Source organism: Emydura macquarii, unplaced genomic scaffold, assembly GCF_026122565.2.
Source record: "Emydura macquarii macquarii isolate MOO-44397 ecotype Brisbane River unplaced genomic scaffold, CSIRO-AGI_Emac_v2 contig_2531, whole genome shotgun sequence".
Lineage (NCBI taxonomy): Eukaryota > Metazoa > Chordata > Testudines > Chelidae > Emydura > Emydura macquarii.
Genome location: NW_027132668.1, coordinates 4,058,700 through 4,083,319, shown reverse-complemented (window position 1 = coordinate 4,083,319; position 24,620 = coordinate 4,058,700). Strand labels below are relative to the sequence as shown.

Genomic DNA, 24,620 nt, shown 5'->3' with positions numbered 1-24,620 from the left:
ACTAATTACTGCCAAAACTAATACTGTTTCTACACTATCTAATCACTAAGGCAAGCTAAGAGGAGAACTGCTTAGGGCGCCATCTCGGACCATGGACAGTTGAGAAAGAACTGAGAGGGACAGGTTGCATGCACGTGAGAGATGGGGCTCCGCATGCACGACCTGGATGGGCACTGCTGAAGGAAATCTCCGATCCAGGACGCGAGCATGCACTATATACCTAGAGAGGAGCACCCACAGAGACACCATTCGAAGAAGAAGAAGAATAAAACATTTGGTCAGGGACCCTTCATTACAGAATAACATACCAGAAGAGCAGGACTTCACTAACCCCAAGACTGACCATATCACAAAACCCACTTGTGTCACCTGAACCTGCCCATTTTCACCTTTTGCAGCTGGATCTCTTTAGAAAGTAGTGATGTCAGAAGTCTAGTTCCCCTTGAAAAGAACCTTGCTAAGATCCTTGAGTTTCTGATGTTCTTGTTAAGATACTTGTGTTTCCAGAGTCTGTTGTATAAACTAATTTAGACAACTCTTTTTAAATTTAAATTCTTTGTTTACAGATCAAACTAATCATTTAAAATTTAAAAATATTTCCAGCACCAGTAACTTTTAACTGGTTCCAAATGCCAGCACTAAATATTTTCATGCCAGTGAAAAGTAGATGAATAAAATTTTCCAAAATACATACTGATTGAAAATTTTGTCCTAGATAATTAATTTAATTTAATTACTCACAGGCATAAAGTTACTCATGCATATAAGTGTTTGCAGAATCAAGGCCTATATTTGAAACTCAAATATAGAAAATAGCATACTTGCATTTACTTACCAATACAGAAACAGGGATTTTGTAGTTTCCTTTGTTGAACTACGTGATCCATTTTAATTAGAATTAACTAATATAAAATAGTTTTATAAATGTATTTACAAACTTTTTAGCAATGTTCAGTTTCTATTTTATAGCTTTCTCTTATTTGAATAACCAGGCCAACTGAATTGAAATTTAATTTCCAATGCATTTTTGGTTTAATTCAATATGACATATTACATTCCTGTAACATAAAATGGAATTATTTAATATTGTTAGCATATCTAGTACTCCAGGTGTTTTGGGGTCTTGTTGATCAAAAATTGTTTTACTGTATATTGGCTTGACTATTCATGGAATGTCCTTGTAATTATTTTCAATTGTATTCTAAAAATTCTGTAATTATATATGAAATATATAAATCAAACTGCCCACTATGCTCAAAATCTATATTTAGATTGTCTCATTAAATTTATGGATGTGTAATCAAAAAAATGGTTAATTAGTTACTTAACAAATTATATGACTTTTCTTTTTTCCTTTTTTGTTTATTCAATTTTTCCTCTTGGCTCCCTACAAATGGAGAGAGAGACTTAACATCCATCAAAGAGTCCAAAGATAGATTAGAGCAAATACATATCTACAAATCTGAATCTAGCCAAATAATTAGATAATGTATGAATTCTATAACTATTCAATTCAATATCAATATTTCTACTTGAAAAGCAAGGTACATAAATGTTGACTGAACAAAGGGAATTTATTAAGATCAACACGCACATTTAAAAAACAGATAAAATAGCTGTACTGTCAAGAAACCACGTGTGAATCAAGTCTTCAGATATAAAAAGCCTCATGCTATACAGCCTGTACCACAATCTGGAGACATGAGGACTGAAAACAGTGCGATTTAAAACCCTAACTGTTACAGGAAGAGGAGAAGTCAGACAACCTAGAGTCACAAAGCTTTACTACTACTACAACTATTAGTCCTCAATATTTTAAAACTGTACATTTCGGAACCACAGCATGTTAACAAAAAATCCAGACTGTTTAGTTTATTTATATCACTATACCATCTGAACACTTCATACAATCATTTATTCTCAAAGGCCCTGTGAGGTAGGGAAAATGAAAGAAATGTATCTTGACTTACAAAAAAAAAAATTCCTCTCTTTGAACTACAGGTTCCCTAGATCTGTTAACCAAGACTCTCAGGCTACATAGAAATACATAGGCAGAACGAGACCTGTCAGTCACTAACAGGGTAAGACACAGCTTGCCACACTGAAGAGTTCATCAACTGAAGCAGTTTCCATAACAAAGAAAATTTCCCCTGTGAACTGATACTTGATAATGATCTTATAAGCAATAATAAATTAAATTCCTACCAGTGAAAATAACTATGAATGAATTTTAAATGTAAATATATCTCATCAACATATGATATACTCCAACTAGGCAGGCTCAGATCTGTAGACCCCATAACTCCGAAAATGGAAATCTTCAATTAGTCAAGATAAATTTTCCTATTACTTTCATTTACAAGATCAACAGATCCAGCAACTATTGGGATTTTCATAGTAATGTGTCTTAAATCAAATCAAACTGTATATGGTCCTGAAATACTACTCTATGCTGTAGTTTTCAAGAAGCAGAGTTTCATCTACAGCAGCCCACAATGTCTGAATGTTCAGCTTGTAACATTTTAAGAAGGTCTGAATGGGCAAACAAGGTTGCTGACCTCCAGATCTCCTCATATCATATGGAGCATAAGTCCTCTTGGATCAGAAGGGTGGTAGTACTTTAAGTGAGCATCTTTGATGTTTGTTGTTGGAGAGACTCCTTGATTTATAGGCCTCCTGGATGGATCATCTTAGTCATCTGGAAACAGCAGATTTAGATTCTTTTCTCAGATGCCAGATGGAACTGAATGACTAGAGTATTGGATTTATGGTTAGCCATAGAGGGACACAGATCTTGAATGCTCTATGTATATCCAAAGTATGCCAGAGCTGCTCTGTTGAGTGAGACAGATTTGGGCAAAAGAAGGGGAACACAATTGTTTGGGCTCTGTGATGACATGAGAATATTTTGTAATATTTGTAGGAGTCCCCTTTGTGCCTCAATCTCCCGTATGTGCTTCATTGTTACCCAGTGAGTGGAAGGTGACTGTTTTCAGGGTAGGTGAAGAGATGTAGGTGTGGGTGTTGCCTAACAGTCTGGGTCTTAGTCTCTATATTAATGGAGCATCTGAGAAAACAATGGTGAATCCAACTGCTAGTACATTGGCATCTAGCAACCAACATCCCAGAGGATATGGACTTCCCACCTATCCTTAGGGAAGCTGAACAACAACCCCAGATCAAGACAAAAAGACTGGAGAGGTATGAGGTGGGGGATAAGAGTTGCCTGCTGGAAGGAGGTATGGCTTTCACCTGAATTCCAAAAAAGGTCAGACAAAGAGACAGCCAGAGCTTGAATCAAGAGGTTCACTACAGCGAGGCTGGGCTCTGGGCTAACCAGAATGGACTATGCTTTAACTTTCATTTCTCAATGCTACCCTAAAGACTTACTATGCTGTGTTCCAGTTAACGAACAAACCCTACTGTTCTGACAACGCTGTGTGAGTGTCACTGCAAATGCTTGGTGAGGTGTATTAATCCCTGAAGCATGTACAAGTTTCCATCAGGAGTCTTAGCTGGACTCACTGAATGGAGCTCACAATGTGAAACAGGAGTGCTGAAGGCCCAGATGTACACCCTTGGGGAGGTCTGGCACGCTGAAGTGGTTCCTCCTAGAGACTGTTCGCAGAACTATTTATCGCTTCACAATGTGCAGTAATGTTCTGCAGTAGAAAAAGCCCCAGAAAGATGGAAACAAAAGAAGGTTGCCTATCATCATAACTCTTCAGCTGTCCAATATTCGCCTAACTCTGTCTCCCTCAGTTTGTTTCTCACCCACTCCAACCTCAAGTGCCTCACCCCAGTATCATCCCTAAAACTAAATAATCATAGTATAACACAAATATGTATTTAAAAACACATGCCTTCACCCTGATCAGTTTGCTTATGCCATCCCTGGAACAGTCTTTCTGAATGTTATATCCCTTTCTCTCAACCTTCCTCCTGCTCCTTTTATCCGCCAATCCTGCAAAGAGTACTGATCAAGCAGAGACCTGCATCCGTGAGGAACTCCACTGCTTGCAACGGAGCTTCATCTTTTATGTGGAGCTTCTTGAAGGATTAGGGCCTTAGATTGAATTCTCTTTGGAGCAGGGACTATCTGTGACCCTCAAAACGCCTCAGTGCCAACCGGCTAAGGGTTCATTGTTATGTAAGAGCAATACCTATGAGGCCTGACAAACTCGCTACACCTAGCACACCACTTTCATGGTATTTATCTATAAACAGCTTTGTGTAAATATCAAATGAAATGGGTTTTCTGCCAGACAAAGGAGGTCTATTCACCTCTCTTTGTTTCTGATTTAAGTTTAGCATAGTAAGTAAAACACAACGGAAACTACATTTACATACCAAATCAACAGAAAACTGTGAAGTCAACAGGAAAGAAGCACACAGGAAAACAAACAAGGAGGGAAGAGTTTTCTCTGGGTATTCACTTCAAAAGCATACACTTCAAAGGTTTACTAGTCTGTATGTGGAGGGCAAAGACAGCACCCTGTTATCTATCACTGAGGGAGCAAAAAGGACAGTGCTTTTTGCATCCACGAATGGTGGATCCCAGCCATGCTAGCTGGTGATGCTGGGAGTTTGCTTTAGATAAGAAACAGTTAGACAAGGATTTTAGTCTGTTAAGTTTAGACTCTAAGAAGTGTGTTATACTTCTGCTCCATATGTAACCATTCATTTTCTAATATTCTTACTCCTTACTCATTTGAGTCTTTGAATCTCTGTTCTTTGTTATTAAACTTATTCTTGTTTTTATTACAAATACATCTCAGTGCTGTGTTATTAGGCAAAGTATGACTCCTCAGTTGAATCAAAAAAGCTCATGTGCATACTGTTCCCTTTGGGGATAGCATCCAGTGACAGGGACTGATCTCTGCAGGGGATGCTTTTAGCAGGGTTGCGGGGCTTTGGTATACCTTTTGTAACCTGTAAGGCACAGTAAGGCGAAGCTATGAGGTGTGTGTTTGAATGGCAGAGAGGCTGGTAGTGTCCAGGAGCTGACATCCAGAAACCACAGGAAAGACTCCCTCATGCTGGAGGAAAGGGTAACAAGGTGACTCTCAAACTCGAACACCTTGAGGAACTGTCACACTGTCCTCTTACAAAGATGTTTCTGCAATTTTAGCTCTTCTATCACTACACCAAAAAAGCATTAACAACCTTGAGTTGAGGTTGCCTGGCAGTGCCATGAGCTAATCTTGTAAAAAATTATTTAGGTTATCCTGAATAAAGGTATAACTCTGTTTAATTTTAAAGTTCAGATGTTGCCTCGATCTCAGATGTACATGCACACACATTGCAATAAAAGTTAAGTCTTTGTGGGTACCACGGTATAGCTCCGGAAACCAAAACAAATGTGAGGAAAAGAAAGCAACATTTCAAAAAGGAAGCTTTTAAAATGATTCCTCTGCTAATGGTAATAATTATTTTACTAAAATAAAATACACAGAAAATTCAGTTGTCCAATAATGAATTATTGTTCCAAATCTGAAGACTAAATTCAATCATTAAATTATAAAACAGAGGGATTTTAATTTAGCTTTAAGTGTAAATCTCAAAGCACTTTTAACTATGGAGTTGTTACAGAAATCTTCACAACAAATCAGTCCAGGATGATGAACTGGTCAATTTGCTGGACTGAGCAAACGTCCTAAACCCTATAAAACCAACTGTATTGGTGCTTTTATTTTACATTAGATTTTATTCAGAGTTCATCTGAGAAAGAGGCATTTAATCTGTGTGGTAGATTTATAGCAACAAACTATTCCTAAAACTCTGTAGTACAAAGATATTATATTAAATTTAATAGAATTATGACGACTTATTTAGATTGAAAACTCTGATCTGGGACTGACATCTTATACACTGTACAGTATTAGCACATTTTGGTATCAACAAAAACAGAATTAATTCAGTACTGTTCTTGCTACAAACATGGATTAAACCACGTTTATTCAATTTTATGGTATTTTAATGTAATTCCACATATTCTACGAGTATTTAAAAATGTATAGTAAATAATGATTTATAACTAATTGTTCTGCTGAGACTCTTACAGTGGCAAGTCCTTTAAGTGGTATGGTATAAGTTAGATTTCACATATTAATACAATGACGTTCGCACAAGGACTATAATACATGTAATTATAAATTGACAGATGTGAGTAAAATCTGTTCAATTTGTCAGCTGGCACTGAAGTTCACTGGCATGGCACTATATAGCAACTTTGCTTTCAGTACTGCTTTCAACTTTTTATATGCGACCAGATCAAGGGCTATCACCTTCTGCATCCGGCAGAGCAAGCTATAGAAAGGGTGTATCTATGAAGCATTTTTAAAACTGAGATTATTTTTCTCCTCAAATTCTTGAAAGTAATTGCTAATCTGGAACCTCTTCTTCACTCTTCAACAGCACCCCTATGATGATACTTGTGTTGACAGGAGAAGTACCAATCAGAATGCTTTATTATAGACATTCCTCTACCTTCAAGTCTCCTGCTTCAGGCAATCAATGAGTACCATGATTTTTTTTTTCATTAACTTGCTCAGTTTCAGATTACTTTCCTTGGCATTTTGTAGAAATATTTCTTTAAAAATTGTAATGTCTTTATTTTATTTTTGAGAAAATGTTGCTTAACCCAAGGGTTTCACTTCTCAATAACCTACAGTTTTATTGAACACATTTTATTTGTATGAAAATGCAGTTAACTTTACAGGCTTGGATCAGGCCCATAATGCTAGGCTTGTGACTATCTTGCATTCTCAAATATTTTATCTTATCATATATAAGGCATTAATGAAATTTACTTAGAATAAAAATAAAACAAGATGTATATATCAGTGAGTTGAGTTCCCTTTCAAGTTCTTTTATTTTGGACATGGGACTCAGTGCTCATACTAAGTAAATAGCAGTTTATCACAAAATCTTGATGACCTACTTTATATAGTTGGAGCAACACTACAATAGCACCAATCTTTCCTCTCTAATAAAACTTGAGGAAGTGGTAACAGCTAGCTGTAGTTCTTCCCCAAAATCCTTTATCTGAAGAGTCACATAGGGTTCCATCCCATTTCCTCTCCTCTACAGTATCTATATGAGATTACATAAGAGGTAACAAGACATCGTAGGCTCTCAACAATATGTCAATGATATTTTGCTGTATTGATATTTTTTATAAATGCAGTCAATACTATCAATATGGCTAAGATCTTCAGGAGATCAGCACTTGAAAAAAGAATAGCTAGCTTGAACTAAATCTAGGCAAAACTGATGCGATGTTGATCATGAGAGAGAGAAGTTTCAAAGAACTAGTGAGACCATTTAAACCCTACCATGGAAGGAATCTACCACCATTCAAAGTGGTAGAAATCCTGGATTCATTCCTAACATTACATGGCCTGGTTGTAGCAGTAGTAACAAGAAATGTCTTCTTCCATCTTTAAATTGCTAGGAAACTTAACCCCTTCTCTTTGAATTAGAATCTGATCAGTGATCCATCACCACCAAACTGGATTATTGTAACTTTGTGTATTTAGAGCTGAAGGTGGAAGCAATGCCGAGATTCCAGCATTTGCATAATGTAGCAGCTGTCTCTTCAGAAGAAAGAGTCAACATGAGCACATTACTCCTGCTCTCCAATTCCTAAAATGGCTCCCTATCTACCTGTGTTGACAATGCAAGATGTTGGTCCCGATTTTCAATGCCATTGATGGGGTCAACCCCCAGATACATCTGTGACCCATCAAGACAACCATGCTTCTCTTGGATAATTGCAGCTACAAAAATCAGGATGAAATGCAAGAGCAGCCCGAGACAAAGTATTCTTGGTAGAGGGGACCTGGCTGCAGAATGAGCTAGTAAGTAACATATGACTAGCCTGTAGTCTGGTCACTTGTAGTGATAAAAGATGCTCTTTTTACTGCTCTCACTATAGCTGCTAACAATATATTATAGTAACACCTTCCACGTCTTGGTGAGTCATGGACAAAGATGTAGTTACTGATGTATCTAGAAGCTGACCCACTGACAGAATACACACTCTGATCAAGACAACATATACAAACATACTCATCTACATAAAAATCATACATACTAAGCAAACCTTCACTAGAATCTGGGAAGGGCAAAATGACTTCACTATACCCCCTGTGGATCTCATTATGCAGATCCAATGACTCTAGGAAGGACTTAACTAGTACAGTAATGTTACAACAGAAGTGTCTGGTATTTTCTATTTATAGTTCTCCAAGTCTTCAAAGTCTTTAAACAAAGATGGGATAATGGTCTAAAAGATATGCTACAGCGCCAAACAGAAGTTACTGGATTGATGGCATTTATAGTTCACTACACTTCCAGTTGTTAATGGGTGAGGTTTTTTGGTCCATACTATACAGAAGGTCCAAACTATATGATCATAATGGTTACTTGTGGTCTTAAAATCTGTGCCAAAAAATAAACAAACAAACAAAAGCATAATTTCCTTCAATGATGTGATCCTTGGATGTACATTAGATTTTATTCATAGGCCATCTGAGAAAGAGGCAGTTCATCTGTGTGGTAGATTTATAGCAAGAAACTGAAATGTGAAAAACTATGTTCTTATAGGGCACTTCAATTGGGGTGACATGCTGGAGATCACAAGGCAATTAGTAGTAAAACATAATTAGAGTTTCTAAAAATTATAATTTTCTAACACAAAAGATATTGTCCCCAATATGAGACAACTCTATTTTCAAACTCATTATGATGGATAAAGACCAATCATTGGAATGGAAGTTGGTGGTTGCCTAGTGAACAGCGATCATGACCTAATTACAATCAATATGGGCAAACAGAAGACATCCAACCAGTAATTTATATATTTGATGCTTTAAAACGGCTAATTTCCCAAAGCCAAGGAAAATAATGAGCAAGATTAATTGGGAGGAAAAATTTAGTCAGAAAAACGTGAATGAAAATTGGGAGTTCTTTAAGAACAGTTTTAAAATGGCTATAAAGCCATACTTCCACAACTGAGAAAGAGGACACTTCTGATTAAAAGTCCATCCTAGAGTTCAGTGGTGAAGAGAAGGCAGCAATTAGAAATAAAAAAGCAACGTATAACATATGAAAAAAGGGGAAATAGATAGCAAATCGATACACGTAAGACATTATGAAGTGTGGAAAATTGATAAGGGAAGCTAAAGACATCAGGGAAACTCCATTAATAACGGAAAAGCTGAAAAATTAATAATGAAGAATTACAGAATAGGAATATAATTAACACCAATCAATATAATTGTACGAAAAATAGGTTGTCAAAAAAAAACAAGGTTACTTACCAGTAACTGTTGTTCTTCGAGATGTGTTGCTCATATCCATTCCAATGTAGGTGTGTGCGTGCCCAGTACACAGATTCCCGGAACCTTTTTCCCTAGCAAGCCCCGCAGGGCCAGCTCAGGCGCCCCCTGGAGTGCCGCGCTCATATCACAGTATAAAGGGCGCTGCTGGCCCCGCGGGTCCCCAGTCCCTTCTTTCTGCCAACTCCCCCAGTGGGGATGGGGGGTGGGTTTGGAATGGATATGAGCAACACATCTCGAAGAACAACAGTTACTGGTAAGTAACCTTGTTTTCTATCTTCGAGTGATTGCTCATATGCATTCCAATGTAGGTGATTAATTAGCCATACCTTGGAGGAGGGTAGGAGTTATCGGTGACCTGCTCTTGACAGCACGGCTCTGCTGAACCCCGCATCGTCCCTTGCCTGCTCCACGATGGCGTAGTGCGACGTGATCGTATGGACCGACGACCAGGTCGCTGCTCTGCAGATGTCCTGCAGGGGAACCCGCTCCAGGAAGGCTGCGGAAGAGGCCTGGGCCCTAGTAGAGTGTGCTCTTACCGCACCTGGAAGGGGCACCCCTGCCTGCTTGTAACATGCTCTGATGCAGGCAGTAATCCAGTTGGAGATTCGCTGGGTGGAGACAGGAGAGCCTTTCATCCTGTTTGCCACAGCCACGAACAGCTGTGTCGACTTCCGGAAGGGCTTGGTCCGCTCGATATAGTAGGCCAAGGCTCGCCTGACATCCAGCGAATGTCCCCTCCTTTCCTCCTCCGAACCGTGGGGTTTTGGAAAGAACACAGGGAGGAAAATGTCCTGATTACAGTGGAACTGAGACACCACCTTAGGCATAAAAGCCGGGTGAGGTCTCAGCCGGACCTTATCCTTATAAAAAACTGTGTAGGGGGGCTCCGAGGTCAACGCCCTTAGTTCGGAGACCCTCCTGGCCGAGGTGATGGCCACCAGGAAGGCTACCTTCCACGATAAAAGGAGAAGGGAGCATGTGGCCATGGGCTCAAAGGGGTGTCCCATCAGTCTATTGAGGACCAAGTTGAGGTCCCAGGGTGGCACTGGGTCCGCACCTGAAGGAAAGTCCTCTCCACCCCCTTAAGGAACCTCACCGACATGGGGTGAGAGAACAGGGACCACCCTTCCATTGGCTGGTGGAAAGCTGAAATGGCTGCTAGGTGTACCTTGAGAGAAGCTAGGGCCAAGCCTTGCAGCTTAAGCTGCAGCAGGTACTCTAAGATAGCCTGTATGGGTGAGAAGCTCGGATGTAACCCTCTCAATTCTGCCCACCCCGAGAACCTCCGCCACTTAGCTGTACACGTTACTTGCGTGGACGGTTTCCTGCTGCCCAGAAGGACCTGTTGAACCTGAAAGGAACAGGCCCTCTCTCCCTCCGTCAGCCACAGAGTCTCCAGACAGAGAGGTGGAGGGAGTCCAGGTCGGGGTGCAACAATCTCCCGTGGTCCTGGGAGATCAGGTCGCACCGTCTGGGTAGCAGAATCGGTTCGGTGATGGAGAGGTTGAGCAGCATGCTGTACCAATGCTGTCTCGGCCAAGCTGGGGCGATCAGTATGATGTTTGCCCTGTCCCTCTTGATCTTGAGAAGGACTTGGGGCAGGAGCGGAATGGGGGGGAATGCGTACATCAGATCCCCCGTCCAGTCTATCAAGAAGGCATCCGACAGCGAGCCTGGTTCTCGACCCCTGAGCGAACAGAACCTCGGGCATTTCCTGTTCCCAGCTGAAGCGAACAGGTCTAGACGGGGAACACCCCACCTTTGGAAGATTAAAGCCACTATGTCCTGGTGCAAGGACCATTCGTGGTGGGGTGAGAATGATCTGCTGAGGCGATCCGCCTCGCTGTTCCTGACCCCCGGGAGGTGAGAGGCAGATAAGTGAAATTCGTGTCTCACCGCGAAGTCCCACAGTCAGATAGCTTCCTGGCAAAGAGCCGAGGAACGCGCCCCCCCCCCCCGCCTGTTCACGTAGAACATGGCCGCCGTATTGTCCGTGAGGACTCGGACCACCCTGCCCTTCAGGAAATGAAGGAAGGCCTTGCAGGCCAACCGGACCGCTCTGAGCTCGCGTACATTGATGTGTAGAGCTCTCTCCTCCGGTGACCAAAGCCCCTGGGTGCCCCAGTTGCGACAGATTGTGGGCTCCCCAACCCATATCAGAAGTGTCTGTGATGATCGTCACAGATGGGATAAGTTCTCTGAAGGGAACGCCCATCATCACTTCCCTTGGGTCCCTCCACCAATTGAGAGATGATAGCACCTGTGGGGGAACCATGACCACTCTAGTTAGAGAATGCCTGTTCGGTACATACACCGAAGCCAACCACGTCTGGAGAGGTCTAAGCCTCAATCGCGCCAGGCTCACTACATATGTCGAAGCTGCCATATGTCCCAGCAGCTGCAGGCAATGCCTGGCTGTCGTCGTGGGGAACCGGTGGAGATTGGATATAATAGCCTTCATTGCCTTGAACCTCGATTGAGGGAGGAAGGCCCTGGCCTGTACCGCATCCAACCTGGCTCCAATAAACTCTATGCGTTGTACAGGAGTGAGTGTGGACTTTTGCTCATTAATAAGCAATCCTAGTCTGGTGCATAACTCGCGAGTGAGGAGTAGGCTATTTCTCACATGAGTCCTCGACCTCCCCCTAATTAGCCAGTCATCTAAATAGGGGAAGATTTGGACCCCGCTGCGGCGCAGGTGGGCCACCACCACCGCCATACACTTAGTGAAAACTCTGGGTGCCGAGGAGAGCCCAAAGGGTAAGGACCGAAACTGGTAGTGTCGCCCAGCTACCATGAACTGTAAAAACCTCCTATGGGCAGGCAATATAGAGATGTGGAAGTATGCGTCCTTCAAATCCAGGGCAGCATACCAATCCCCCGGGTCTAGGACCGGAATAATTGTGGTGAGGGAAACCATACGGAATTTAATTCGTCTGATATACTTATTCAGACGACGTAGGTCCAGAATGGGTCTAAGGCCTCCCTTCGCCTTGGGGATTAAAAAGTATCTCGAGTAAAAACCCCGACCTTCCTCGGCCACTGGGACTTCCTCCACCGCCCCCAGCGTGAGGAGAGACTCAATCTCCTGTACCAGGAGTTGAACCAGGGCAGGGTCCCCAAAGGGGGACAGCCTAGGAGAGGTGTCGGGGGGGAGGCAGTGAGTTGGAGGGTATACCCTTTGGCAATCACCTCTAGGACCCACCGGTCCGAAGTAATGGCTTCCCACTCTGTAAGAAAGGGGCAAAGCCTGTCTGCAAATGGACGGTTTAGATCCCAGGGAGAAGGAAGAGTGCTACCCTCCTGCACCGGGTCAAAAACGTTTATTATTACCATTACCCCCTTTGGACGGCCCTTGTTGGCCCCCCGCAGAGGACCCTTGACGGCCTCCTCTGCCAGGACCGCGGTAGCGCTCGCGACCTCTCCTCTGCTGGGCAGGTCGAGAAGCCTGCCTGGGCGGGGGCGGCGGCTGCCTTTGGACTTGTGGCCTGGACTGCCGTCTTGAGACCTGGGGGGTATACAACCCAAGGGACTTCAGGGTGGCCCGAGAGTCCTTGAGCGCATGGAGCTTCTCGTCAGTCTTTTCTGAAAAAGACCTAAGCCGTCGAAAGGCAAGTCTTGTATAGCCTGTTGAACCTCCTGGGTTAGGCCAGACGCCTGCAGCCAAGAACAGCGGCGCATAACTACCGCCGAGGCCATGGCTCTACTAGCCGTGTCCGCTGCATCGCTAGCAGACTGTAATGCAGCGGTTGCCACCGCGGCCCCCTCCTGAAGCACCGTGGCGAAGTCCGCCCCTTGGTCAGGAGGCAAGTGGAACGCAAACCTCTGCATCGAGGCCTATAGATTTTTGTTATACTTGCCGAAGAGGGCCTGGTGGTTAGCTACTCTAAACTGCAGCGCTGCAGTAGAGTAAATCTTTCTCCCAAACAAGTCTAGCTTGCGGCCCTCCTTGTCCTTGGGAGTATTCCCCTGGTTCCCTTGGCGGTCTCTCTGATTAGCTGCATCGACCACTAGAGAGCACGGCGCTGGGTGGTTATACAGGAACTCAAAGGGTTCTTTAGGAACATAATATTTCCTCTCCACCCCCTTAGATGTGGAGGGTAGAGAGGAAGGGGTCTGCCAGAGACTCCTGGCAATCTTCATGACCCTGTCATGAACTGGCAGGGTCGCCCGGGATGGCCCGACAGCACTCCTCCTCGGACATGAGTCTGAACTCCATGCCCAGGTTCTCAGCAGCCCTTTTCAAAAGGTCCTGGTGGGCACGAAAATCAAACCGGGGGTCCCTGTGGTCTCTGGCCGCTGCCTCATCAGGAGATGAGGAGGAGGAGAGGGGTAATGGTGCTGTGGAGGGTCCCTCCCCTGGGTCAGAGTCTTCCTCCGAGACCCGCTCCTGAGCCTTAGGGAGCGGGGGCAATGGAGGGGCCGCCACCGATTGTGTTGAGATCGAACCCTGGGGCATAGGGGCATTCCAGGGTCCCCAATATGGCCACTGCCAAGGGGCCTGGGTTCAACCAGGGGCTTGCAAGGGGGGTGGCTGATGTCTCGCGGCCCTCTTGTCTCCTGAGCCTCCCATACGCCGCTTGCTCCGTCGACGTGTGGACCGGTCAGATGACGAAGATGATGTAGACCGGTGCCTACGTCTGCGGTGCCGGCGATAAGAGGAGACCGGGGACGACGACGAGGTGGAGGACCTGCCCCGACGTCGAGAGGACTTGCGGTGCCACTTACCCCCTCGAGAGCATGAGCGGTGCCGACGATGGTGATGCTGAGGAGACTCCTCCCTCCCCACCATCGGTGCTGGGCCCATCGGCGGGGGCTCCCGGGGTTCCGGTGCCGCTGGGTGTGGACCATCGCCTCTCGAGGCCACGGACAGCAACCTGGATCGATGCCGGGACGGGCTCCGCACCGGAGTTCGCGAGCCTGACAAACGGTCCTTGCTCGGGTCAGAGCTGGACCGGCGACGACTCCGGCGATGGACTGGGGACTGCCCACGGTGCCGAGTCGCTCGATGACATAGAGTCGGAGCTCGGAGGGGAGCCGACGCTCTCCACCCTCCGTGACCGTCTGGAAGGAGACCGAGATTGAGAGCGTCTCCAACCACCAGGACCACCCAGCGGGGGTTTGCCCCGAGACGCAGGTCCCTCGTCCCTCGGCCGAGCGGGGGACGGAGGCGTAGGCATGGCCATAAGGGCTCGTGCCGCAGTAAACGCCTCCGGCGTTGACGGCCCTTGCAGGTGCACTCCCCCACCCCCAGGAGTCGGGGGAGGCAACCCACGTGGAGACCCTGGGGCCGGAGTGATCTCCACGGCCCATGGCTGGGGCGTCTCCTTACTCCCGCCGCTCTGCGGTGGCCGGGGGGAGTCTTTAGGTGTGGCCAGAGGCCGTGCTGTCTTCTTCGGCCCCTTGGAAACCTGTCCCGGTGCCGAGGAAAGTGCCGGTGGGGGGGCGCTCCGCACCAACGACACACTCGGTGCCGACGGAGACCGGGAAGGCTCGGACGCCGGTCAAAGCGCCGACTCCATTAAGATTGCCTTTAGCCTCGCGTCCCGTTCCTTTTGGGTCCGAGGTTTAAAGGACTTGCAAATGCAGCACTTGTCTCGTCGATGCTGTTCACCCAGGCACCGGAGACAACGATCGTGCGGGTCACTGACCGGGAAGGCTTTAGCACACAAGTCACAGTTCTTAAAGCCTGAAGAGCCCGGCATGACTTCCAAAGAAAAAACCCCGTCCAGGGTTTTACTTAACACTAACTACTAACTAACTTTAAAACAACTATACAACAGTGAAAACTCCAAAGAACAGTAACAAAGCTAGGGAATGAGCTACTTGCACACAGCAAGAGGCGATAGTTCCAGCAACCGTCACAGGCAGAAAGAAGGAACTGGGGGCCCGCGGGGCCAGCAGCGCCCTTTATACCGCGATATGAGTGCGGCACTCCAGGGGGCGCCTGAGCTGGCCCTGCGGGGCTTGCTAGGGAAAAAGGTTCCGGGAATCTGTGCACTGGGCGCGCACACACCTACATTGGAATGCATATGAGCAATCACTCGAAGATAGAACATGATTTCATTCTTTGAGGTGATTACAAGTATGATTGATAAAAATAACTGCATAGATGTGATATACTAAAACTTCATTAAGGTGTTTAATTTAGTACTGCATGACATTCTGACTAAAAGGTTAGCACTACACGATATCAATAGAGCACACTTTAAATGGATTAAGAACTGGTTAACTGATGGATCTCAAAAAGTAGTCACAAATGGAGAATCATGGGGTCTTTTCAGTGGGATTCTGAGGGACTGGTATTAGGGCCTGACATCATTCAATATTTTAATGTATGAACTGAATGTAAATATTAAAACACTGCTGATAAAATTTGCAGATGACACAGAGTGGTGAATGGTAAATAATGAGGAGGGCAGGACAGTCAGAGAGCAACCTGGATCACTTTGTAGCCTGAGCCCATTAAAACAAAATGTTTATATTAATATAGCTGAAAGCAAAGTTATACATCAAGGAACAACAAGTGCACATCACAGTTACAGAATTGGACTGTATCCTAGAAAGCAGTGACTTTGAAAAGGATGTAGGGATCACAGGGGACAAACAATTCAACATGAGCTCCAACCATGATGTTGTGGCAAAATGTGACCCTTGGATGTATAAAAGGGGAATAGTGAAGAGTAGGGGGATCATTTTAGCTCTGTATGTAGCATTGGTGAGACTGATATTGGAAAATTGTGTTCAGTTCTGGAGTCCACATTTAAAAGAGGATTTTGAAAAACTGGAGAGAGAGTACAGAAAAGACACAAAAATGTTTTGATAGCTGGAGACAATGCCTTACAATGCAAATTAAGGAGCTCAATCTGTTTTACTTGTTAAAAAGACAACTGAGAGGTGACTTGATCACAGTGCATAAGTACCTTCACAGGGAAAACATACTGGGTACTAAAGGATGCTGCATATATAAGGCCCTGTGTTTTGTTTTGTTTTTAAATCACGACAGTGCCCCAGTTAAGTGTTTTAATTTTATGGGATATATACACAGCTGCCCAATTCCATTCTCACCTGAACTGCTGAGATTTTTCCAACAGCAGGGAAGGGAAAGTGGGCATCCCCAATGACGCTGGCTGCTTTTCAGGAGTTAGTAGGCTGGTCCCATCCAAGGGGAGCAATGCAGGGTGGGGAGAGGGGATCTCTCAACACATGGTGCTGGCCGGTCCAGTCCAGGCTGCCACTGCTACTTTCCTGCTCAGCTGGTCGGGAGAGGGGTTGGCACTGACAATGCATGGCAATTAGGAGCCCTGGGCTTGGCCTGGCCCCCAGCAAGCCTGAGAGTGACACCACAGGAGATGAAAACAGGATCTGCTGTTTGGAGCATGAGCAGATGTGTGAGGGGACCCTGCCTCAGTAAGTGAGACTTGGATCAAACATTTTTCCATCCTCCTGCTGGGGCAGAGCTCCCTTACATACCTGGCTTGTGGTGGATCCTGGTCTCAGCTCCTGCAGTGTCTCACCTGGGCATAAGGAGGTAGAGTAAGGTGGGCCAGATGGGCTATGCTTTGTCCTTGCTGTGCCCCTCCACCTGCTGGCTGGGCAGGATGCAACAGAAGAGCAAGCTGGGCTCTGATTCCTTCCCAAGGCCAGGCTGGGTCAGACCGGGCAGATAGCTGCTATGTGGTGATATAGCTCTGTCCCACAAACAGCCAAATTGGCCCAACTCCCACTTCCGTTCCCCACTGTTGGAAAATTCACTGTTTTGGGCTAATTCCAGGATTTCCATGCAGTCTGTGAAATCGTGATTTACATAGGGCTTATGCATATACAATGGCAGCTTGCAAAACTTGTAGGAAAAGCTCTGTGAGAAGAAAGCCCTGTTCGTCTGACACCTACCATCTAATGCTGGAGGTAGATGGGAGGGGGTTGGGTGTGGGGTGACAATTAAAAATTTTAAAAAATGTTTAAAAAAAAATCAAATGGTAGCCACTCGTCAACAAAACCTACACTCCTCAAAAGGAGAAACTGAGGAAATTGATCAGGGAAGGAATGAGCTGAGCCCACTTCATCCCAACTTAATATGCTCTTCTCTGGCTCTCTGCTTTGACTGTGCACAAACTGGCTAGGAACTGGTGACTGCTTGGGGAGAATGGTATCATCTTGTTGGGTTTTCCCCCCTTTCTAGGGGAATCTGAAAGTCTAAAACAACAAGTGAAACATAAAAGGTCTGCCATGGAGAACAGCAGGGCTGATCCACAAGCTGTGCACCATGACGAGTGCCTCTGTTAGGAGACCTAAACTGTCAAGCAACTGAAGCAGAAATCTTGAAACATGCTACAAAGTAAAAAAAGATTAGGAAAAGGGCAGGCTGCTAAGGAGTAGCGCAAATATCCTTGTAACATTAGGGGTAGAGCTACTAATAGCAATGAAGAAAAGCCTGGTCCCAGCACAACCTGGAAGTCACTTTAGTCCTCAGAAGAATGCTCATGTTAAATAGAGACATAAGGAGGAGCTAGATGGGCTGTACATAGGACCCATTGAAAGTTTTCCATCAAAAATATTTTTCAATGGAAAAGTTTGTTTTCAACAAAACAAAAAGTTTGTTTTCAAGTGTCTGTTTTCTACACAGAAAATTTTTACTGTGTCAAAAAACAAAATAACTGAAAACTGAACATTTTTGCAGAAAATTAACAAATTTTTATTTGTAAATGCTGTGTTTCCTTATGGGACTTGAAATTCATGTGCCATATGTCTCCATGTTCCTCTATGGGCTGCCTCTTCCATGATGCACTTCGGAGCTCAATAAGAAGGAAGATACTGAGGTGCATCATGAAATATGTAATCTAAAGAGAGCCAGCCCATCAAGAAAAAAAGTCATGAGGCAAATGAACTAAAACTCCCATGAAACACCAGGCTAGCATTTCCAAATTGAAATTTCTGGTTTGTAGTTGACAGTTTTCAGTTCCAAATTTTGGGTTTTCTGCTGAAAAAAATTCAGATATGAATTTCAATAGTTTTTTCTCCTGTTTTTGTCAAAGTTACCCACACAATTCTTTTCCTAACCGGCTCTAGCTGTACAGTTGTTTCCATTTTAATCTTTACATTCTGAAACATCACTGTGTTTATAGCAGCAAGAATCACTGGTACTATTTGGCCACTTAGCCAGCCTTTATCTATAGCTAAAGGCACTTAACAATTATTCAATTAAGGAAGAGTTGGAATTATCAATCATCAGTGAAAGACATGCCAGGAATGAGGAACCAAATTCTGAAAAAGCATAGTAAAACCTTTTCAAGATTTAAAGTATTGCACTTAATCCAATACAGACTGCTTCTTAAATTATTCAATCTGCAAGAGTCACATATTTGGTGCATTTTGCAAATGAAAGCAAAGAATTTAGTGGTGAAAAGATTAAGTGTGTGCATACAACGTATTACTCAACTTCCAAATACACCTCCCCAAAACGCAACATAACTTCTTAAAAATGTAAGCATTTATACTTTTCTTTATGTGGCTAATGCATTCTTGTGAGGAACTACTGGGCAGATACAGGTAATGGCTGAAATAATCTGATATTCAGTTCCATGCTTCCACTTGGACTTTCTTTGAGAATAGAAGAATTTGCAAATGCTCTTAAGTTAATGAAAATGTCAAGAGATACCTCTATTTAACGTTCTCACAGATGTGAGTGAAATCTTTACTGATTACATGATTCAAATATTTTTTTCTGAATCATTCAACAGTACTCCTTCAACATCAGAACTACAAAATCCTCAAAAGGGATTACTTTTTCTAAGAAAAAATAGTTTTTAACAGCCTAATTTAAAAGTCACCACTTCTATCAAACACCAGAAAAAGTACCATAAGACTTACCCAATGTGTCTTTTAGATTTTTAACCAAAGAGCCTTTCTTCAAGCTGTTCTTTCGTTCCACGTAATTTGATGGCACATATCCCGTTTTGTTGGCCGCGTTTCTTACCCTCCACCATGTTTTGGAATCATCCAGCAGCCAAAGACGCTCATTCTTCTTGATGTCAAGTTCTTGGTCCTGTTGTGCAGTGTAATCCCACTTTGCTATAACAATAACTTCTTCTGTCATCTTTCATGGAGTCCCTCTGTCACAAAACATTGGAAAGGTTCATTAACACACTATACTTATACTCCCCCCTCCATTATTTCAACATGAAAGCTTGTAAACTTATACTCTTTTTACCGTATGGGAAAAAAAGGCATATACACAAAAATGAAGAAGTCATCCCTTTTTGGTTTACCAAACAATACAATAATCAAATTGACCTTTCTTAAAACTAGTATCATTGTTTAGATTAGATATTTCTTGCTAAATTAGGATATCCTAGTAATAAATTCTAGTCATAGCACGTTTAACTTTCTTCTTCTGGACTATTATATAATGTTATTGGACTACAAGAAAATATCTATAAAGGTTTTTAAACTTAACATATACAACACATTTAGTTTATATACACACAATTATAAAATTGTTCCTACATCCTTCAAGATCCTGCTTTTAAGAAGAAAACTAGAGGAGTGCAGTCCAAACAAGATTTTTCCTTTCCATTCTCATTATCACACTTTCTACATTACATCATTCTATAATGACCTTTGTTCTAACACATTCCTTACACACATTCAAAATGCTTGGGTTTAAAAAGAAGAATGTGGGGTTTTTTTTGTTTTTTTCAAAGGGGAAGATGTGACACTTTGGGTCTATTTAATTACAAAATGAATTTGTACTTCAGCAGTGAAATGAGTTATGTTCTAGTCTGTATCACTTTAAAGACTGTACTACTTTTTGAGCATTTGTTCAATAATCTGGGTAAGGGATAGCATATAGCTGTGCCATCTTTTCGTTCCCTGGAATGGCATGGTGGGACCTGAGAAGGGAGAAAGTCAGCAAGTAGGGGGAACACACAGTCAAGACTCCTCTCACCCCAGCACTCTCTGTTTACTTCTTCATGAGGTTTGGTGATACGAGAGCTGTAATCTTAATAAACTGTTATTCAGTTGAGCAGAGAAGCCCTACTCACTTTTACTCTTATACATGATCGAGTAAGGCCAGGAAAAGTTTTGCCCTATAAAAAAGGCTTTATTAAAAAAAAAAAAAAAAAAAAAAAAAAAAAAAGCCTGCAAAACATTTCAGGACACACGTACAGTAACATTCAAATAAATAAGGGTCTGCCTTATTTCATCCTCTCAATAACTCCTTTGCGATCTCTGACTGAAAAGTAACATAAGAGATTTCTATATTAAACAACATCAAATTATTGCTTTTTTATTTTATTTTTTTATTTAGCTATTTTTGAAATCATGACATCAAATGTGTGGCTCTCTCAAATGTGTTACAATCTGGTAGAAACAGTTTTTAAAATATTTTTTCAATTCTAAACTCTGAGCACATTTTCTTGATATTAATTACCTTTACTACCTTGTTCTTACCAGTACACTATTTCAACTGAAGCATGTTGCAAACTATTTTAAGAATGCTTATGTGGCTAAAATAATTGTAAAAGCCATTATTTTGGAATTTTCCACTCAACAAATTATAATATTTGAATTGAAGCTAACTCTGAAAAGTGATTGCAAAAATAGCATTTTGGGGATTTCATGTTTACGGTGGGTCTTCATTTCCAGATCAAACTTGTGCAGTACCTACCTAAAGTACAAGCTGTGCAAACTCAAGGCTGTTGTGACAAAATGAAGGGAAAATATGAAAAGACACGTCTCTCTAAAGATCAGATAATCTAATCAGAGACTACAAACACTAAGATGTCTTAATCATGACTGTTTGGTTATAGCATGATGCCACTACAGAACTGAGTTATGGCTGTCTGGTTATTGGACACTGCTTATCCATTCTTCCAGATAAAGGATGAAGTAAATGGACCGTCACCTCACAACAATGGACAAGACAAAAATTTGTAGCTGACATGAAAGTCATGGCATGGAGTGTTTTCTGAAATACTGAAAGAGTTCAGAGGCTTGTCTACCTCCTCACTTCTCAATTGGCGGAGCACAGAGTAGCGTGCAACAGCTAGAGATGAGATGGAGAGTTTGAACATGAGTCTATATAGATAATTCTTTTTGATTAATTTAAGAAAAGTTTGAAGCTTTAAACAATTATAGACAGTAAGTGGGGTATTTACAATTAATAACAGCTGCAGCATGCTGGAAGAAGAATAAGCAATAGGTCATGGTACAGGGGATAAAGCGCTACAAAGATTCTTTGACAACTGTATTTTTCAAATAATCCCTCCCCTCCCCCCCCAATAATGACAAAGACATAGTACAGTTTTGAGCTTTTGAATCAAGTTCCTGATAAACTGACATCCCTACCTTCAATTCATATAAAATGGACCACCACTTCACAAATCAGTAAGTTGATGTAGCCACAGGGAGACAGTAGTTGAGCCCATTCTGGGCGTTGGTGCTGTCAATACAATCTCTCTACAGTTTAGATTGGTTTATTTTATTTTCAGCAACTGTGAACTGAGACAGCCAATTCTCACTACTCCCGGGAAATGCAGAACAAAAAGAAAGTTACTAGTGCACTATTAATGAGATTAATTGAGGATATGGTTATGCAGAAGACCAGCAATTACCAGGTTTGTGGTTTGGTAGTGGTTAGCTCACATAAAGGAAGGTTAAAATTGTAATCTTTCAATTAGGTGAAAAATTCAAGTCTTTTACATAAATAAATGAAAAATGCTAAGACAAAGACCTTCTCTTTACTGAGATTTGACATCCGGTATCAAGAACAGCAGTCCTGCTTTCTCACTGATGTAGGAGAGGCGGCTGTGTGAACTTTGCTTTTTTGTGACAAGGGTTGCCTTCTGCTCCTCCTGTTTATGTAAGTAGGAAAACTATTTTCTACACTGACACAGTGCTGCAACTGTATCGCTATAGCATTTCTAGTGTAGGTAGACAAGCCTTTGATCTCTGCAACAGACTGACTTTAAGCAAGTCAGTCCCTCTATGTGAACTCCTGTCCCCATTGAAAACAATGATATTTTGCCAATGACTTCAGTAGGACCAGGATTTTAGTGTTTGCCTCGGTATTCTCATTTGAACTTCACAAGGGTGTTGTGAGAATAATTTTATTAATGTATGTATTTATTAATAATTTACCTAATGTATGTAGGTATTCATGTAATATACTGACGGGTGCTACATAACAGATTATAAATGAAAGAAACAAGTTGGAGAGGTTGCACTTGGGATAGAACCCAACCAGCAAAGTTTCAAAGGAACTGAATATCCATCCAGAGCAGCAGTATACTTTGAAGATTTGCGCGCGCACGCTCTCTCTCTCTCTCTCTCTATTTTTATATATGTGTGTGTGTGTGTATATATATATATATATATATATATATTTTTTTTTTTTTTTTTTTTTAATCTAGCCAAGTGAAAAAGAGTCCAACAGCAATGCTAATGAGACTCTGTAACACCAGGAAAATCTTCAGCTGGGACAACTGCTCTCTGGCCTCTTTGTGCTGCCAAAGCAATGAAAAGGGGCTGGATCAAATTAAAATTCTGGCCCCATGTCCCTATACGGCTGGGGTCAAATGATGTCCCTTTTAAAAGACATCAACAAAAAATATGGAAATGCCTATTTATCTACAAAAATTATTGTAAACAACTCAATTTATGCATGGAATTTATCCGTTTCTCATCATGTGAGTATTAAGGATGGTTTACTTTGCAATATGGGTGTAGCTTCTTTTTTATCTTTATTAGCGTAACGGGGGGAGGGGGGTTGTTTTTCTTACTTATGTTATTCCAACTACAGTTTTCATAAAATATTCCTTATGTTCACAGACATTCCTCATTCTAGCAATGACAGAAATCAGGCTCCCTCTGCCCACCCTCACCCTGCTTTTCCTAGAATGCTGTATCTTAAGCTAATTTTTATTGTATTTGTTGCAGCTTTATAACTTTCTATTACATTTAATGACGCTGCAAGAACTTCTAGACTGCTATGTACATTTAAAAAAAAAAATTAATCTTGCTCACCAGGCAAGGATTTTTGAAGCTCACACATCTCTAGTTACAACTTTTGAAAATAAGTTAAACATCATAGCAGTTTTAAAAATAAAGCATTTTATGGTCTCTATTAGGCCCCACCTACATCACATCTATAACCATACTGGAGATATGTTTACCACACTTCTACATTACAACTTTCAGTTAGACTGGAGGATCGAAGTCAGCTGGGTTAAAGACCGGAGTTACTGAAACAGTCAGCTTCCATCCATCTTACAATTTTCTGCAGAGTTTTAACTGGCTTCTGATGCAGTCATAACAGCAGTGTAGATAGGAATTTTGAATCAGTGTTATAAAGGAAAGATACGTTACTTGATGGGAATGGAGGTTGTTCAAATTTATTTCCCCCACAAAACCATAGTCTTGGAGATACAAAGTGTGTCTTTGGATATTAATCATCAGTTGAAAAATTAATGAAACACAGTTAAAGAGAACGAGGACTGCCTGACTAAAGAAAGACTAGCTTCACTATCAAACGGATATGTCAATACTGAAAAGTCGCTCAAAATTGCCACTTTGCAAATTTCACCAATAGAATTAAGACAAGCTATGAAAACTTTCAACTCTCTTGTCTTAGCCTTGAAGTCATCTACAATATCTATGCAGTGTAGTGATAGCCATGTAAGTCCCAGGATATTAGGGACAAGGTGGGCGAGACAATATCTTTTATAGGACCAACTTCTGTTGATGACAAAGAGAAGAAGGTGGCCCAATAAAAGATATTACCTCCCCCACCTTGAGTCCACAATTGTCTGTTTTGATAATATCTGTGCTGATTAATTCTCTGTCTCAATACTTTCCCCAAATAGCTATTTAAAAAAAATATAAACAACCATCTTTCTGAAAGGTTTTGTTTCACAGATGTAGAAAGTACAGGGCCTCTTACTATGCAATTTATGACGCATAAATGCTCCCAAAGACTCATATGGTCTATGGGAAAATGTTCACTAAGAAGAAACGATGGTTCATCTAGAAATCTAAAGCTACTTTAAGCAGAATCTTTGATTAAAGCTATAGAACCACCTTGTTTAGGGTAAAAAGGGGAAAGGAGTATCAGTCACTAGGAATTGGACTTCTCTCACATACAAGACAATAGCAACCAGAAAAATGTATTTTACCAGAAAATTTTCTAACTAGTTTCCAGCAATAGTGCTGCACTAGCGCTACGAAGGTTCAATCATTAATGTGGACAAAGCTCAGGTGTTTTTACCACCC

The 24,620-nt window shown here is 42.3% G+C and overlaps 1 protein-coding gene across 5 annotated transcripts in view; it reads right to left on the bottom strand.

The window, feature by feature from the left end:
* The window catches only part of NCK2 (NCK adaptor protein 2), a 134,888-nt gene that overhangs the window by 24,193 nt on the left and 86,075 nt on the right, over window positions 1-24,620 (bottom strand). For all 5 annotated transcript variants that reach the window (XM_067563605.1, XM_067563604.1, XM_067563603.1 and 2 more), the window contains one exon: window positions 19,218-19,459. In XM_067563605.1, the coding sequence (XP_067419706.1) occupies window positions 19,218-19,443 (226 nt within the window). In that variant the 5' untranslated portion in view covers window positions 19,444-19,459. The remainder of the gene's footprint in view (window positions 1-19,217; window positions 19,460-24,620) is intronic.